This window comes from Moschus berezovskii, chromosome 9 (genome assembly GCF_049115385.1).
Source record: "Moschus berezovskii isolate FMDL1 chromosome 9, NW_MosBer_1.0, whole genome shotgun sequence".
NCBI lineage: Eukaryota > Metazoa > Chordata > Mammalia > Artiodactyla > Moschidae > Moschus > Moschus berezovskii.
The window spans coordinates 45,390,793-45,409,820 of NC_142468.1; the positions used below are offsets into that span (position 1 = coordinate 45,390,793).

The window sequence follows — 19,028 nt, forward strand, 5'->3', positions numbered from 1 at the left end:
TAGTCTATATAATGTTAGAGCTTAAAATATCATTATACGTTCAAATTTTACAGATGAGAAAACCTAAGGGATGAATCTACTTAACTAGGAGATCTAAGCAGATTTTCAATTTGGAGACAACGAGACCATTGCCCCTCAGATCCTACATGATACCACATATATAGATGTAGAAAGATGTGAAGAATGCTAGTGATCTTAGGAGGAGGGATTTAAAAAAAAAAAGCTTATTTAATACTATACATGTGTCCCATACTTCTCAAGGCAAGTGAGGTCAAGAGACTTACCTTTATGGTATGAAGAATTGTTCTGCAAAGGGAAAATTAACAATGTGGACATCTTAACAAGCTTTCTCAAACTTAAGTTTTATTCATAGATTATTTTTGCTTTTCAGCTGTTCTTGGAGTACACAATTTGCTCAACAATCCCAAGTTTGATGAAGAAACAACCAACACAAAAGGCGGCAAAGGGCCTGTGAGAAGTAAGTTGACGTGAAATCTGTGGTTTTATGAAACCTGGGAGCCTCCGGGTGTTGCTGATAGGAGAGATGCTTGTTGACTGGTCCCCTGGGGAGTCTGGATTTCTTTTATTCTTTGAAGGTGGATTTTGTCAGTTCACCAAGGATCACTGGGCTGTGAGCAATCAGATCAGAATAGAGTGGCCAGCACTGGGAGCTCTGTCTGGCAGTGTGACTAGTACCAATCAGTGTGTGTTGCCCAGAACACACTCCTGGTGAAAGTGAAAGTCACTCAGTCATGTCCGACTCTTTGCAACTCCATGGACTACACAGTCCATGGAATTCTCTAGGCCAGAATACTGGAGTGGGTAGCCTTTCCCTTCTCTAGGGGGTCTTCCCAACCCAGGGATTGAATCCAGGTCTCCCACATTGCAGGCAGATTCTTTACCAGCTGAGCCACAAGGGAAGCCCAAGAACACTGGAGTGGGTAGCCTATCCCTTCTGTAGGGGATCTTCCCAACACCAGAAATCAAACTGGAATCTCCTGCATTGCAGGCAAATTCTGTCCTGATAGGTTCAGTCAAAGGAGGAAAGGACAGATAAAAAGGTTTGCTTAGTCAGCACAGAAAGGAGAGTTTTATGTCATAACAATGCTTTAATTAGCTATAGTATCTTAGCTAAGTTTTCCTTCTCTATTCAAGAAACATCTTTTTTGTCTTAATTATGGATGTTTGTGATTGTTGCTGTTGTTCAGTCACCAAGTTGTGTCTGACTCTTTGCGAGTCCATGGACTGCAGCACGCCAGGCTTCCTTGTCTTCCAGAGTTTGCTCAAGCTCATGTCCATTGAGTCGCCAATGCCATCCAATCTTTTCATCCTCTGTTGCCCTCTTTTCTTCTTGCCCTCAATCTTTCCCCACATCAGGGTCTTTTCCAATGAGTCAGCTCTTCATATCAGGTGGTCAAAGTATTGGAGCTTCGGCATCAGTCCTTCCAAAGAATATTCAGGGTTGATTTTCTGTACTATTTTAGATAAATTTCCTTCTCTATTTGAGTGCCTCTTTGTCTCAATAATGGATGTTTGTCATTAGAATTTGAGTGCCTACTTCCACTAGAGAGCATGAAAGACACACTGGTGTGGATTTGCCACAGAACATTCCAGACCACGCTCTTCTTTGTCACCATTTTCTGGAGAAATGCACCCTTCATTAGCCTCGCTCACTTACTCATTCATCAGTCGTTTACCAAATATTTACTGTGTCAGGAACGTTCTAGGCTTGGGTACAAAGGTAAAAAAGATGGTGCCTGCCCAAAGGAACTTATCTATCTGTGGGAGGGACAGATCAATAATCAGATAATTTCAGTACAGTGTGATTCAGCTGTTATGAAAACTCACAGAAGATCACAGCTTTTATTAATAAAATTATATTTTATTCTCTCTGATGGTAACTTTGGCAATGCTTTCTCATATCAGCAATGTGTCTTGTCAACCACCATTTGTACTGGGTAATTTACCCAGACAGTGAGCAATATTCCTTTTATTTTCCTTCTGGTTTCTTATGCATACAAATGGAAAATATTCATCCTTTTAATCTCAATACCAAAATGTAACATTCTGACAACATGTTTGTTATGGAAAAAAAGTCTGGCGCATAGCCTACTGGGCTTCTATACATACACATACACACATATCATTAACTTTTTAAAATATTATTTTTTAGAGCAGTTTTGTGTTCACTGCAAAATTGAGAGAAAGGTACAGAGATATGCCGTTCCATATCACAGCCTCTCCACTTAGCTATATCCTGCCCAGAGTGGTGCATTTGTTACAGTTAATGAACCTGCACTGACACATCATTATCACTCTGAGCCCAAAGTTTACCACAGGGCTCACTCCTGGGTTTGTGCATTCTGTGGGTTTGCACAAATGTACAGTGACATGTTTCCACCACTACAGTATCAGGCAGAGTGGTTTCACTGTCCTGAAACTTCTCTCTGCTCTGCCTGTTCATCTCTCCTTCCCCACTAACCTCTGGCAACTGCTGATCTTTTAACTGTCTCCATTATGCCTTTTCCAGAATGTCATATAATTGGAATCATATAGTATGTAGCCTATTCAGACTGGTTTCTTTCACTTAGTAATATGCATTTAAGGTTCCTCTGTGTCTTTTCAAGATTTGATAGAGCCTTTCTTTTTTTTATTGAGAGTAACAGTTGATGTACAATATTATATGTTATAGGTATACAGCATAGTGATTCACAGTTTTTAAAGGTTATACTTCATTAATAGTTATTATATATTATTATGGAGTTGGCTATATTCCCTATGTTATATAATATATCCCTATAGTTTATTTTATTCATAAGAATTGGTACTTCTTAATTCTCTATTAAGAGAATTCTTAATTCTCTGTCTTGCTCCCCCCCGTTTCCTCTCCCCACTGGTAACCACCAGTTTGTTCTCTGTATCTGTGAGTTTATTTCCTTTTTGTTATATTCACTAATTTGTTTTTTTAAGATTCACAAAAAAAGTGACATCTTATAGTAGTTGTCTTTCTCTATCTGACTTATTTCACTTAGCATACTACCTTCCAAGTTAATCCATGTTGTTGTAAATGGTAAAATTTCATTCTTTATCATGGTTGAGTAGTAGCCCATATTTGTTTGTACATATGTGTATATATTATCCATTCATCTGTTGATATATGTTTAGGCTGCTTCCATATCTTGGCAATTGTAAATAATACTTCTGTGAACATGGAGATGCATGTGTCTTTTCAAATTAGTGTTTTTGCTTATTTTAGACATATGCCCAGGAGTGGAATTGCTAAATCATGTGGCAGTGATAGATCATTTCTTTTTAACACTGAATAATGTTCCGTTATTTGGATATACCACAGTTTATCAGATCACCTACTAAAGGACATCTTCAGTTCAGTTCAGTCGCTCAGTCGTGTCCAACTCTTTGTGACCCCATGAATCACAGCACGCCAGGCCTCCCTGTCCATCACCAACTCCTGGAGTTCACTCAAACTCATGTCCATCGAGTTGGTGACGCCATCCAACCATCTCATTCCCTGTCGTCACCTTCTCCTCCCATGGACTGCAGCATGCCAGGCTTCCCTGTCCATCACCAAACTCCCAGAGCTTGCTCATACTCATGTCCATTGAGTTGGTAATGCCATCCAACCATCTCATTCTCTGTTGTCCCTTTCTCCTCCCGCCCCCAATCCTTCCCAGCATCAGAGTCTTTTCCAGTGAGTCAACTTGTCGCATCTTAGTTGCTTCCAAATTTTGGAAATTAAGAATAAAGCTGCTACAAATATCCGTATTCAGATTTTGGACAAAAATTTTAAACTCCTTTGGGTAAACATAAAAGAGCACGATTGCTGAATGTTATGGTAAGATGTTTAGTTTTGAATTCCATGAGCGATGAAGGAGAATTTCTGTTGCTCCACATCCTCACCAGCATTTGGTTTTGTCAGTGTTCCAGAATTTGGTCATTCTAATAGGTGTGTCACTATTTTAATTTGCATTTCCCTGATAACATATGATGTGGAGAATCTTTTCATATGCTTATTTTTCATTCATATATCTTCTTTGGTGAAATATCTCTTAACTTTTTTGGCTTATTTTTAAAATCATGCTGTTTCCTTATTGAGTTTTAAGAGTTCTTTGTATATGTTGGGTAAGTGCTTTATCATATGTGTCTTTTTTCTGATTTTTTTAAATGAATCAAAGATTTTTAAAATTATATAATGTTTTACAAATTGCAAAAGTTTCACACAGTTCAATTCAGTCACTCAGTGATGTCCAACTTTTTGCAAGCCCATGGACTGCAGCATGCCAGGCTTCCCTGTCCATCACCAAACTCCCAGACCTTGCTCAAACTCATGTCCATTGAGTTGGTAATGCCATCCAACCATCTCATCCTCTGTCGTCCCCTTCTCCTCCTGCCCTCAATCTTTCCCAGCATCAGGGTCTTTCCCAATAAGTAACTTCTTTGCATCAGGTGGTCAAAGTATTGGAACTTCAGCTAACATCGGTCCTTCCAATGAATATTCAGGATTGATTTCCTTTAGGATTGACTGGTTTGATCTCCTTGCGGCCCAAGGGACTCTCAAGAGTCTTCTCCAACACCACAGTTCAAAAACATCAATTCTTTGCCGCTCAGCTTTCTTTATAGTCCAACTCTCACATTCATACATGACTACTGGAAAAACAATAGCTTTGACTAGATGGACCTTTGCCGGCAAAATAATGTCTCTGCTTTTTAGTATGCTGTCTAGGTTGGTCATAGCTTTTCTTCTGAAGAGCAAGCATATTTTAATTTCATGGCTTCAGTCACCATCTGCAGTGATTTGGGAACCCAAAAAAATCAAGTTGTCACTGTTTCCATTGTTTTCCCATCTATTTGCCATGAAATGATGGGACCAGATGCCACGATCTTAGTTTTTTGAATGTTGAGTTTTAAGCCAACTTTTCCACCCTCCTCTTTCACTTTCATCAAGAGGCTCTTTAGTTCCTCTTCGCTTTCTGCCATAAGGGTGGTATCATCTGCATATCTGAAGTTATTGATGTTTCTGCTGGCAGTCTTGATTCCAGCTTGTGCCTCATCCAGCCCGGAATTCCACATGATGTACTCTGCATATAAGTTAAATAAACAGGGAGACAATATACAGCCTTGATGTACTCACACACATGATTTCAAATAATCCCATAACAACCCTTTTTTTCACTATACCCATATAGTATCCCTCCCCTCCTCCTTCTCCCCACTAGTAACCACTAGTTGTTTCTCTATATCTATGAGTCTATCAGATGTATCTTTTGCAAATATTTTCTCCTAGTCTGTGCTTTATCTCCCCATTGCTCTTGAGAGTATTTTCTGCAGAGTATAAATGTTTAATTTTAATGCATGTCAGTTAATCAGTTCTTCCTTTTAAGGATTATGCCTTTAGGGCTGTATCTAAAACTTCATCTTCAAACCCAAGGTCATCTAGATTTTATCCTATGTTATCTCCTAGGAGTTCTAAAGTTTTGCATTTAAATTTAGGTCTGTGATCTGTTTTGAGTTAATTTTTGTGAAGAGTGTAAGGTCACAAAAAAAAAAAAAGTGTGTGTGTACTAAGTCACTTCAGTCGTGTCCAACTCTTTGCAACCCTATGTATGGTAGCCTGCCAGTCTTCTCTGTCCATGGAATTCTCCAGCAAGAATACTGGAGTGGGTTGCCATGCCTTCCTCCAGGGGATCTTCCCAACCCATTGATTGAACCAGCTCTTACATCTGCATTAGCAGGTTGTTTCTTTACCACTAACACCATCTGGGAAGCCCATAAGGTCTGTATCTAGATTCTTTTATTTTTTCTTTCATGTAGATGTCCAGTTGTTCCAGCACTGTTTGTTGAAAGGACTACTTTTTTCTTCACTATATTACCTTTGCTGCTTTGTCAAAGATCAATTGATTGTATTTATGTGGGTCTATTTGTGGGCTCTCTATTCTGTTCCACTGATCTATTTGTATATTTTCACCAATATCACTATCTTCCTTCCTATAGCTTTAAGTCTTCTTTAAGTTGAATTGCTGGATTTGTTTTTCTCTTTCAATATTGTTTTGGCTATTCTGTGTATTTTTCCTCTTTATATAAACTTTATAATCATTTTTTTAACATCTGAAAAATAAACTTCTGAGATTTTGATTGGGATTGCATTGCATTTGGGAAGAACTGACATCTTGACAACACTGAATATTTCTGTACATGGAATATCTCTCCTTCCCACCAGCAATATATGAAGATGCTTTTTCCTCCACATTGTTGCTGACTCTGAATATTATCTTTTTACATTTTTTGGCAAATCAAATGGTATCTCATTTTTAAATTTCTCAGAATTTAATTACTTTTTATATTTTTTTTTTGGTTGACTGATAGAGATTGCTCTGATCATTAGCTGTTCATTTTCCACTGGGTTATCTTACTGCCTTGTAGAAGCTCTGTGTATATTGAGATATGAACCCTTTGTGTGTTACATACATTGCATTTTCTTAACTGCTTTTGAGAATTCTTCCACTTCTTCTTTTCTATTCCTGTCTCTTCCTATATCATCCTCAAAGTTAAAGCTCCAAGATGGAAATCAGAAGATGGGCCAGGGAAGAATTAAGGTTTGGGAAATAAAGGAACTCATTTTTGTGCATCTTAGATTCTTTGGTTTGGTTATTATAGTTTGAAAGAGGTCCATATGGAGCAGCTATAACTACCTGTGGATATTCCTTTAGAAGTTTGAGTTTGCTGTAGAGCCTCCTGTACTTTTGGCTCCATGGAGCATCAACCACTGAGACTTCTCATTGCAGCTGAAAACACCAACCTGGGAGGCTGTAACTCAGAGCCACACCATTCCTCTGCTTGCTGAGTTGAGAATAAGCTTGCTGTCACTGATATTAGAATATTATTGGAATCAATAATGAAAAGAAGGTCATTTGGGGGGGAGTTGTCTCTGATTTTTATGGGAGAGACCTTAGGTTTTATTTTTTAAATTAAAACTTGTGTCTTAGATGTGGTCAAAGGTGAAAAGGTCAAGCCAGTATTTGAGGAACCACCCAATCCCACAAATGTGGAAGTAAGTCTACAGCAGATGAAAGCCAATGATCCCAACTTGCAAGAGGTCAACCTCAACAATATTAAGGTATTTCATTATGATTGTTGTCAGTCACTTGATTTATCGTTCAGTTAGAAAGCTTACTGGAGATGGAGATGACTGCCTGCCTTTACACATGTTCTAAATCCTTTATAGTCGCTGATTTTGAGGCAAAATATTCTATTCAGAGGAAGTGGATTTATTTTCTCAATGCTGTGTGGCATCCTGGATGGGAAGGGAGTTTGGGGGAGAATGAATACATGTGTATGTATTGCTTAGTCCCTTTGCTGTCCACCTGAAACTATCACAACATTGTTAATTGGCTATTCTCTAATATATAAAATAAAAAATTAAAATAAATGTTTTAAATACATTAAAGAAGTAGATTTTAAAAAAGGAGTTATTTCTAGAATTCTTTGAAAAGAATTACAGAACTTGTGTTAAACAAGTGTTATTAGTTATCTACTACTGAGTAACAAATTACCCCAAAACTTAGAGGCTTAAAACAACAAACAGTTTATTATTTCACATAATTTCTGAGTGTTAGGAATCTGAGAGTGACTTGGCTGGGTCGTTGTGGCTCAGGGTCTCAGATGAGGCTGTAGTAAAGCTGTCAGCCAGAGCTGCAGTCATCTCAAGGCTTGACCAGGGCGTGGGGCTCCATTTGCAAGATGGCGCACTCATGTGACTCTTGGCAGGGGGCCTCAGTTTCCTTAGCACATGGACCTCTTAATAGGGCCACCAACATATATTCACGTCATGACAACTTGCTTCCCCCAGAGCAAATGACCCAAGAGAAAAAGAGAGTAAACTGAAAGCCACAATGTCTTTTATGACCTATTCTCTGAAGTCACTTCTGCTTTGACGATGTCTTAGCACTCTCAAAGGGAGGAGAAATTGTGTTGTGTGTGAGAGAGGAAGAAAGAATGAGAGGAAAGAGAAGACACTACCTGACACCTTTTTTGTTCCTTCTTATTAGGCCAGTTTCTAGCATTTAATAATATCAACTGATTTTTATTGAGTACTAGTTATGTGCCATATACTTTGCTAAATACTTGAAATTCATTATCTCCCTTTGTCCTTACTGGGACTTTAAAAGATTCAGTTGCCCACAGTCACAGAGCTGGCCGGTAGTACTCCATGAACTCATGTTAGCCTCTAGCTGTGCCCCGTATTGTCTGCCTCTCCGGTGCTTAGTACTGTGCTAAGTGCTATGGGAGGGGGAGTAAGATTCATTCAGTCTCGATTCTGAAGAACTTAAATTAGGAGAAAAACACTAAGCAGATAATTATAACATGATGTGGTAAGCCCCCAAATGCTGTGGAATTGCAGGTAAGGGAAGTTGATTCTGCCTAAGAGAACCAGTAAGCAAAGGAGGTGATCTTTCTGCTGGGTCTTGAAAGATGAGTAGGAATTAGAGCTAGTTTAATTCTAGTCTGGCTAGAATATAGAGAATGAAAGAGAAAAAGAGGGAAGGGTGGTATGTGCATAATTCGGAGGGTAAACAGAAGTGATGCCAGTGTCACATTGTGTTAGATTCCCTTATTGGACACTAAGTGGTGCTATTGGCTCTGGATAGGTTGGTTGCTAGAGATGGACAATGAATGTCTTTTAGAGAGGATAAAATCTAAGGTACATCTAAGTCACCAAAATACGAACCTTCAAATTGTGAACTTTCAAAGATGCAAACATACGTGCCAGCTCCTGTATGCTAGCTATTGTACTGTACTATTGTACTTTCAAGGTACCGTACTGTAAGATTTTAAATGTTTGTTTTTTGTGTTTGTTTTTTATATGTGTATTATTTGTGTGAAAAGTATTATACACCTGTTACAGTACAGTATTATCTAGCTGATTGTGTTAGTTGGGTACGTAGGCTAACTTTGTTGGAGTTACGTACACATTGGACCTAGGAATGTGCTCTCAGAACGAAACTCATGCATAGGTCGGGGACCTGCTGTATGTAAACACTGTGGGTCCTGAGCTTAGGGTGAAGGTGCTATAGAAGGATTCATCAACAATCTGTGTCTTTCTCATAGAACATTCCAATCCCAACCCTGAAGGAATTTGCAAAGGCTCTGGAGACCAACACTCACGTGAAAAATTTCAGTCTGGCCGCAACCCGCAGCAATGACCCTGTGGCAATTGTGAGTAAAATCCTTAGAAATACAGCCCTCAGATATTTAATTCAGTAGAAGCTATTTTTAATTTGCTTTATCAATTAACAATGTTCAGATCTGGTCAATTTATTTTCTGTATAATTAATAAACAAAATTAGTTATAATGAGACGGTGAAACAAGAACCCACAAGTCAGGCACTTTGAATTGACTAGAATTTTGTTAACACTACACTTTTAGGAGAAAGATATAAGATTAGATTAGGCATTTAGCTAAATAAATATTTAGATTTTGTTCTATTCTTAGTACAAATTTTCTGAAAGGTTTGCACCTGCAGTAGCATTCCATCACAATAAATGGCTATGAGACACCTCCCCCATGAAAGCCTACAGGAACTCAGCACATAGAAAAAATGTTAACATGTATTTCATTTTAATCTTTTAAGTGGATCATATGTCTCAAAAATATTTTAAACAACCAAATCTTAAAACATTTTTGTTTGATATTGTTAACCAGAAGATGAAAGAAAAAAAAGGTCTATTCCTTCTATGCACGTTAGTTGATTCAGGTAAATAAGGAAACCCCTGAGCCAAGTAAATACTACCACCATTGCCATCATCAGTGTTATTCCTCCTATTAATAGCTCACATTTCTTGAGCAATTAGTAACTGCCAGCTCTGATCCCTGTCCTTTGCTAGATCATCTCACTGAATCCTCAGCACACACAATGAGGTGTATACTGTTATTAGTTCCTCTAACAAATGAGCAGTGTGAGGCTCAGAAAGGTTACTTTTCCAAAGTCACCCAATCAGCAAAGGACAGAGCCGGGATTCACCACCAGGTCCTGGTTGCACAATCAAAATGCCTAACCACACAGCTATGCTATATTTAAATACATTACCTCACTGTTGTATGTTTGCTAAACTGTGCCAGTTGTCAGCCCTGAACATCAGGCCACATCAATGGTTCTATAGGATCTGATGCTCAGCAGTTGAAAAAAGTTTCTTGATTTGATGATGTGATTTAAAGTAACATGTCTTTTGGAAGATTTAAAACAGCATTAAAAAGGGACAGCAAGAAAGTAATGCTACCCACCACGGTGCTGGTACAGAGTAGATGTTGAAAAACAAGTATTGAAAAATATTTGTTAAATGAATGAATGGATGTGCCCTCTAACCTCTGAGCAATAGGCAAAATTTCCATGATGATGACAGCAAATGTGAAGTAAGCACTCATGTAAGAGAGGGGCTAAGCTACAGAACTGATGTTTTCACCAGCAATTATTACATGTCTAAATTTGTAGGTTGAAAGCAGTTTTGAATTTGAAGCCTATCATTGAAAAAGAACAGAACTAGATCATTGGTGAGGTGAAGTTAGCAATTTAAGGGTTCTTATCTGTGTATGATTTTGTGTATAATCTCTGCCCTTTACTAGATTTGTTTTCAGTTAAGCAAAAATATTCACAGTGCATTTTGTATGTAAATAACTAAAGGGATAAATAAAGAAATGATTTGTAATTTCTGTTTAATATAATATTTACAGTAAAATGGCAGGGATGCAACTAGTTCATAGTTACTGTCAGCACTACTAAATAATTAGTAAATAATCTAACTTCTGCTCTAAGTCAAATGGATAATTTGCTAAATAGACTAATATAATATATATATCCATTACACAGCCCAATATGTTCATAATATACATTAACACACATTATATCTATAATATATTTATATTATTATTATTATATAATATAGCCCCAGATGTATTAATAATATATTAAGATATATACTATTATATCAAATATAATAATCAGCCTGATATAGTTTTCAATCCAACAGCAATGTATTGAATGTACACCTTGTGACAAGCACACCATACAACTACAAGGAATAACTGTTATCCTTTAGAGTGAAAAGAAAAGCCTCTTTCAGCCTTATGCCTGGATGGCTTCACATGGTCCAGCCCTCACCTGGCTGACCCCTGATGGTTCCCCTTTCAGCTATGCTATCATCAGGAAAGAACTTTTCTATAGGTTGAAGATTGGTTGATTATTCCACAGGCATCAGAGATATTCAGACTGTGATTATGGCTGAACAACTCACTGTTGAGAATTACAGATCAGCATTAAAGCAAGAGCTTGGAGACTCTTTTCTATGTAAGGTTCAGAAATAGACTCTACAAAATACTTGTGGGATTATAGTGAATATAGACAAGCTGTGTGGATGTGAGATGACGTTATCCCCATTTTACAGATGTGGCAACTGTGGCTCAGAGTTTGAGTATCTTAACTAAGTTTACCCAGCTTGTGACCAAGCCAGGAAGCAAATTTAAATGATCTGTAATCAAATTCAGTTTACCATGCTCCAAGTACTTCCATATCATCATACCTATAGCAGGGAGTGTTAATGAAACTTGCCACACTAATGAATGCCAATGTAGAGAAAAGGCCCAAATATGGTTTTTTTTAATGCTGTTATTAATAGGGATGCCACATAAAAATCAGAAGTTTAGGACAGCACTATCAAGTAAAAATAAAATGAGAACCATAAATGTAAGCTACACATGGACCTTTAAATTTTCCAGCAACCACATTAAAAAAATGGGTGGAATTAAATTTAATAATATATTTTATTTAAACCACCATATCCAAAATACCATCATTTCAAAATGTATATGTAATGAGGTCTTTTGCAGTATTTTTTCCATACTACATCTTTGAAATCCAATGCATTTTTATATTTACAGCACATCTCAGTTCATAAGAGGCACTTTTCAAGGCCTCCATAGCCACATGAGTCCTGTGGTTACCTCTGCGAGGGTACAAGTTCAGACAGTGCTGCTGCTGCTGGTGCTGCTAAGTCACTTCAGTCGTGTCCGACTCTGTGTGACCCCATAGACGGCAGCCCATCAGGCTCCCCCGTCCCTGGGATTCTCCAGGCAAGAAACTGGAGTGGGTTGCCATTTCCTTCTCCAATGTGAAAGTGAAAAGTGAAAGTGAAGTTGCGTAGTCGTGTCCAACCCTTAGCAACCCCATGGACTGCAGCCTACCAGGCTCCTCCATCCATGGGATTTTCTAGGCAATAGTACTGGAGTGGCTTGCCATTGCCTTCCCCGTCAGACAGTGCAGGAAACTGCAGTTTCCATACAACACTGTGAAGTACAGAAAGCAAAACCTTCTCTTTAAAAATGTATTTCTACACTATTTATATAACCTTTAAGAAATCTAGTCTTGGTTTCACTAACGTTATTATCCCCAGCACATGTAATAGATGCTCAAATATTTGCTGAATTGCAGTGAACCTGGGCCTGGAGCCCAGGGTTGTGTTTGGCTGGGTCTCTCTTCCCTGTTTTGTTCGGTATAAGAAAAGTGTTTTCTCCAGTTTAAAAGAAATTGGCAAGATTGTGGCTACTTGCCAGTAGGTCCTGCAGGTTTTTTATAAAGGCCTAATTGCTCTGACATTTTGTTATTCTAATAGCAGAAGTAAACCCCAAAGCTTGGAGAATCCATAAGGAAAGGCCTGATGCATTCCCTTTTGGGGCTCTAATTGAAATGTGTACATTTAATTCTAATTAAAGACCTAGCACTGAATAAATACACTTTAATTTACATGGTGTACAATAACATTGGTGCAAACCCTTGGGCTTTCCTTGTAGTTCAAGCAAATGCTTGACTAATACACAGGATTATTCTTCTAGTCCAGTGGTTCTTAACTCAGGGTGATTCTGCCCTCCAGGGAACATTTGGCAGTGGCTGGAGATATTTTTGGTTGTCATGACTGGGAGGTTACTGTTGACATTTTGTGGGTCTCAGAGGCTGCTAAACCTCTCACAAGACACAGGATATCTCCCACAACAAAGAATTCTCCAGCCTCAGATGTCGATAGTCTAGAGGTTGGAAAACCTGTTCTTGTCCCATGTTGAAATCCTTCTCCTCTTCCTTCTTGTCCTTTCTGCCATAAAAACAAGAGTTCAGAAGTTCCTTGTTCTCTTCCCGAGAGCAATCACTGTTAGCAGTTTGTTTTTCATTCCTTTCGTTGTTGTCTATATGATTTCAAATAAAGTAATTTTGAATCCTGGCTGAACATTAGTCACTGAAGAGCTTTTAAAAAATACAGTCATAAATCAACTATATACTTCAATAATAAAAACCAAAACAAACAAAGCAGCTGTCCAGGCCACAGTCTGAGATTCTGATTTAATTCATCTGGAGTGGGGCCCAAGCACTGGTATATTTTTTAAAGCATCCAGGTCATTCTAGTGTGCAACCAGTTAGAAATGCACTAATACATATGCACTTTTATTTTTTATTTATTATCTCAGATAATTTTTGATTCTCTATTAGAAAAGATTGGGCAACTCTGTACTCTCTCTTCTTTCTACTTCATCTTCCTTTTCTAGCTCTGAATTATAGTTATTGTTTCACACATTTGAGCTTTATACATTTTATCTCATTATATTCAGTTAGGTGTATAGATTGACACCAAAAAAGTTAGAACTTATCACCAGCATTTACAATTATCTGGCTGTATAAATATATAGCCTCTGTTCTGTGGGCCTTAAAGTCTAGTGACTAATGGCAGTCTGACTCTTATTTCTCTGTGAGTAGATTACAGTGTTTTTTCTTTCCCTATTTCTTTTTTTCTTTTTTTGAAGTGGGGCAAGGTGGAGAGAGTTGGTAACATTTAGAAGTTTTACGTATTTCTGTTCTCTGACTATTCTGTGTTCCCTGCATAGCATGCTGGCTTGCTTCGTGAACTCAACTTTTCTCTCCTGATGTTGGTTTTCCTGTTAGGTCTAGCAGTCATTGTTTGCCTGTTCATAGTTCCAAATAGAGAACAAAATTGATTTGTGTAAACTGGGACTGTTTCCTCTGCAGTTATGTAGATCTGGTTCACCAAAAGACCTATCCCTTAAAAGGGAAGCCCCTTTATATTTCTCCATTTGTTACCATCTGGCAGGCCATACATTTTATTTAGTAATTATCGACTCTGCCTCTCCTTCTGAAATATAAGCTCCCTAAAACAGGGATTTTGTTTTCTGTACAGCTAGCACAAAGCAGAAAAGTCTGACACATTATCTTTTCTAAGTGGATGAGTGACTAAATGAATGAATGAGTGAGTGTTTTTGTAAGCAGGCAGATGAGTTGATGAGCAGCCTTCTCTGTAGTGTGTGTATGGGAAGCTAGCAGGCAACTGGGGAGTCCTCGGCAACTGCTCAAGGTGGGAGGGCTTCCCTCTGGGAGGGACACGGTTCAGAGCATTTCCATCCTGGGCATTGCCACCTCTCCTGTCCCTTCTCCCACTCTGTATCTGATGGAAGATCTGGGGGTGCCTCCGTTCCTGCACTGCTTCACTCTCGGGACCCAGCACCCTCATAGAGCCTCTTCCTGGGAGATTTCTCACTGATGGCTGTGCAGGCAGTTGCTCTTTTTCAGGGATGCCTCAGGAAGAGCTGATATGCTCTCCACCTGCTCTCGCTGATCCACCTGTTCCTAAGGCAGCTTTGTAGTGAGACGCCCTAATTGGGGTGCCAAAGAACCCATTTGCCAGTGCAGGAGACTTAAGAGATGTGGGTTCGATCCCTGAATCGGGAAGATCTCCTGGAGGAGGGCATGGCAACCCTCTCCAGTATTCTTGCCTGGAGAATTCCATGGACAGAGGCATTTGGAGGGCTACAGTCCATAGGGTTGCAAAGAGTTGGACACGACTGAAACAACTTAGCACACACGCACACTGGTGGAACTTACCTCGGGCATCTCAGGCAATTTTGCGGTCATTCTCCACCAATCTTTCTGTTTTCTGTATTTTAGAAACTCTTCAAGATAATGGCCCTCTGTTTTTGTTTTCTTGCACTGTGGGAGTCCCAGCCACTTAAAAATTATAGCTTTTCTTTATGACAGCGGGAAACTTTGGGAATAAAGGGAACAAACAGATGCAAGTGTGCCATCTACTGTCTTGATCTGGGAGTCTTCAGTGGTTCTGCCACTCTGAACGGTGATTTTGTTCCAAAAGTTATCTTTGAAAAATCCTGATTTACAGATGACCTGAAATAATATGACTAAATTAGTAGTGCCCAAATGCTAGTCAATGATCAAAATCTTTATCCATTCATAGTAAAAGGAGAAAAATGAAATAATTCTGAGATAACTCCTTTCTACAATTTTTTTCCTAATGTTAAAATGCCTTTTCTCAAAAAAAAAAATGACAATGATAACAGATGGTTGTGGGTTTTTTTTAATGTCCTACTTAATAAAACAAAGTTGCTAATTCTATGTCAGTGTCTTTTTAGGGGGGCTTCCTTAGTGACTCAGTGGTAAAGAACTCGCCTGCCAATGCAGGAGACTCAGGTTCGATTCCTGGGTTGGAAAGCTCCCCTGGAGAAGGAAATGGCAACCCAGTCCAGTATTCTTGCCTGGAAAATCCCATCGACAGAGGAACCTGGAGGGCTACAGTCTATGGGGTCGAAAATAGTTGGACACAACTTAGCAACTAAACAACAATAATCTTTGTTTTTTTTTTAATTTTGCAAGTATGTGGAATTTATAAATCTGAGCTGCTGAACCAAACTATTTTTATTGCATTTTTAAATTATTATCTTTGTTACTTGAAGGTGAAGGTATGATTTAACTAAGATTTTCTTTAAGTACTGTAAAAAAATATTTAATGTGGTGGTGAGAAGTTTGGTAAATAAATCTTTAGAAATCCTCATGGTTATTTCTTTTTCACATCATAAGGCCTTTGCAGATATGCTAAAAGTAAACAAGACCTTGAAAAGTCTAAACATAGAATCCAATTTCATCACTGGTGCTGGGATCCTGGCCCTGGTAGAGGCACTAAAGGAAAATGACACCTTGATCGAGATCAAGATCGACAACCAGGTGAGTTAACTCACAGGGTACATGTGAAAGGGAGGAGTACCATAATGGAGGGAGTTAAAAGACAAAGTTCTGTGAAAAAGTTTAATTTGATATTCTGGCTTCCTGGTAATTAGGACAGCTTCTGGCCTGTGGAGGGTGAGTGGGAGAACGTTTTAATAATTAAACAATGTCTAGTGGGGCAGCCTGAGACAGAAAGAGCCAGCCCTCCCCCAGCCCTGGGCTGGTCAGGCACCAGAGGAAAAAGAGAGGAGACGAGCAGAGGTGTTGACAGCAGCTGTGCTCGGCCTTCATCATCCTTGCCTGTTAGTAGGAACCTTGGCACAGTCCTGCCCCAGTCTTGCTGTTGCCTCTTACTGGGACTATGGAAAAAAAGCAGAGTTGCCATCCCCAGAAACAGCCTCCCTGCCCTGGGTTGGAGGCTGTCAGAGCCAGGCAGCAATCCCAGGCTCCTCCTGTTGGTGCTGACCATAGAGCCTATTTAAAGGAGTTGGGATTCTAGAAGATGGTCTGGTTTAGAGTAACAGGCCACACCCACAGTGTGATCACAATCTCAGCTCTGATGCAGCACTTCTTGGGGTCCCAGCAGCCAAAGCAAGCTGCTTTTCCCTGGAGACACCCCCTCCTGTACCCTGAAGACCTCTTTTCCCAGCCTCAGCCTACGGAATCTCTGGAGTTGCTCTACCAGCTTCAGCTGGCTCCTGCCTGCAAGCAACAACTCTCCGTTCTCAGCATGATGTCGTACCCTGTCCCTTTGGCTGCAGAGACGTGTCTGCCAGGGGATTCAGGAAATCTGAAAGGTCTAGACACAGTATAGTTGGAATAAAGAACTGGAATGGACTAGAAAGAGCAAACAAGGATGCTTCAAGCATCCCCTCTGTGGGGTGATGGGAAGGCCAGTGGGGGGAGTGTCCCCTGCATGTCTGGGAAAATCCCTGGTCTAGACCCCACCCTAAACTATCACCTAAGCCTGGAAAGCCACAGCAGATCCATGAATAGCTCTTCTCTCCTTTATTTGGCTCCAGGACACATGGGCTGTTTCAGTGCTATATGAGTACATCCCAAATATTTCTTGAAACATACTTGTACTAAAAATTATTCATTGTCTAGTTGAAATTCAAATTTAATTTGAATTAATTAATTAGAGTTAGGTTAATCTATTCCTAGACTCCTCCTGAGGCTTGTTGCCAGGGGAGCAGGGGAGCCCCACCAGGAGACAGGCACCCTTTCAGTCTCACCCTCCCCAGAGGGCTGCATCATCAAAACAGCTTTCCCATGCAGAGATGTGGAGTGAGTCCTTAGGAATGTGCACATGTGTCTGTACCCACTCAGGAAGCTCACTCCTTGTATCCTGATATGTGTGTCCAGCTGCTCGGCAATTAAGAGGGAAGCATGAAGGAGTGGAGAGGAGGAAAACAAGCTAGAGGGAAATAGGAAGGGAGTAAAAAGGAGTGATGGTTCAGGGATGTATAGCAAATAGACTAGTATCAGGAAGAAGTTAAGAGAACTCCAGGTAAATGTTTCCAGGAGAGCTAAGACCTTGTTCCAAAGCAGGTTTAACTTTCTGGGTTGGTTTAGGCCATTGTGAAACCCCTCATTTGAAATAATGCCCCAGATACTCTGTTTCTAGTTCCTCTTAAGATATTTAATACTACTTAGTTAGGGTTGCCAGATAAAATATAGTTAAATTGGAATTTCAGATAAACAATGAAGAGTTTTTAATACAAGTGTGTCCCATGAAATATTTGGGATGTACTCATACTGAAAAATTGTTATTTTATGAAATTCAAATTTAACCACTTGTCCTGTATTTTTATTTGCTAAATCTAGAAACTTTATACCTAGTAAATGAGCTGAAATCCTGAAAATTTAGACTAGAGTACCTTTTAAGAATGCATGTGGGGGCTTCCCTGGTGGCTCAGTGGTAAAGAATCCGCCTGACAATGCAGGAGACATGGATTCGATCCCGAGTCCAGGAAGAGCCCAATTGCCATGAAAAAACTAAGCCCGTACGCCACAGCTACTGACCCTGTGCTCTGGAGCCTGCAAGCCACAACTGCTGAGGCCATGTGCCACAGCTGCTGAAGCCTGAACACTCTAGAGCCACTCTAGAGTGCTCCACAAGAGAAGCCACTGCAATGAGAAGCCTACGCACCACAATTAGAGAATAGCCCCTCTCTACTCACCACAACTAGAAAAAAGCCCACATCAACAAAGACCCAGCACAGCCAGAATAAATACATAAATAAAAGGGTTTTTTTTAATGCATGTGAAGAAGACCCTGAAATACAATGTCCAAACTTGCACTGAAGCATCAACCTCCTCTTCCTCCTTAGTCAGCTCTGAAGGGATTTGTGTCTTTTTCAACTTTCATTCCCTAATTTACCTCTGAAATGGCTTCTCTTCACTTGTGACAAGAGGATTAAGTTCTAGAGCAACTGGAAAAATTATTTGCTTTATTCCCAGAAGGAGGAAATTCAGAGTCAAAACCTGTCTTCCATCCAAATTTTGTTGTTGACTCATAGACTGTTAGAAGCAGACCTCAGTTTCCTTATCTGTACAATGAAGGGTCTGAAATAAAATTATCTCTAAGACAGTGTCTCAGGCAGGAGCAGCAGCTGAGACCAATTTAGCACCATTGCAGCAGGCACCTGCACCAAAGCTAAGGCCTGCAGAGAATCCTGCAGTGGGGTGGCTGCTGTGGCTAGGCTCCAGGTAAACAAGCTGTGACTGCATCAAGTGCCCCTGTGAGAAGAACAATCAGTGATGAGTATTAGTGAAACAGATGGGTAACTGCTGAATGAATCTGTGTAGAGAAAAGTGGTCACTTCAAAAAAGGTGATCTGAAGAACCACATGCTTAAATTTTGTTTCTTTTCCTTTGTATTTAGTGACTTAAAAGAGAAATATATCCAAATTATAAGAAATTTTGGTGCCCATTTATTGCCCTAGG

The 19,028-nt window shown here is 39.5% G+C and overlaps 1 protein-coding gene across 1 annotated transcript in view; it reads left to right on the forward strand.

The window, feature by feature from the left end:
• Positions 1–19,028, forward strand: part of TMOD2 (tropomodulin 2) — a 61,594-nt gene that overhangs the window by 24,458 nt on the left and 18,108 nt on the right. Inside the window, exons 5-8 of the mRNA XM_055436449.2 lie at positions 392–478; positions 7,002–7,132; positions 9,124–9,231; positions 15,936–16,079. Of these exons, the coding sequence (XP_055292424.2) occupies positions 392–478; positions 7,002–7,132; positions 9,124–9,231; positions 15,936–16,079 (470 nt within the window). The remainder of the gene's footprint in view (positions 1–391; positions 479–7,001; positions 7,133–9,123; positions 9,232–15,935; positions 16,080–19,028) is intronic.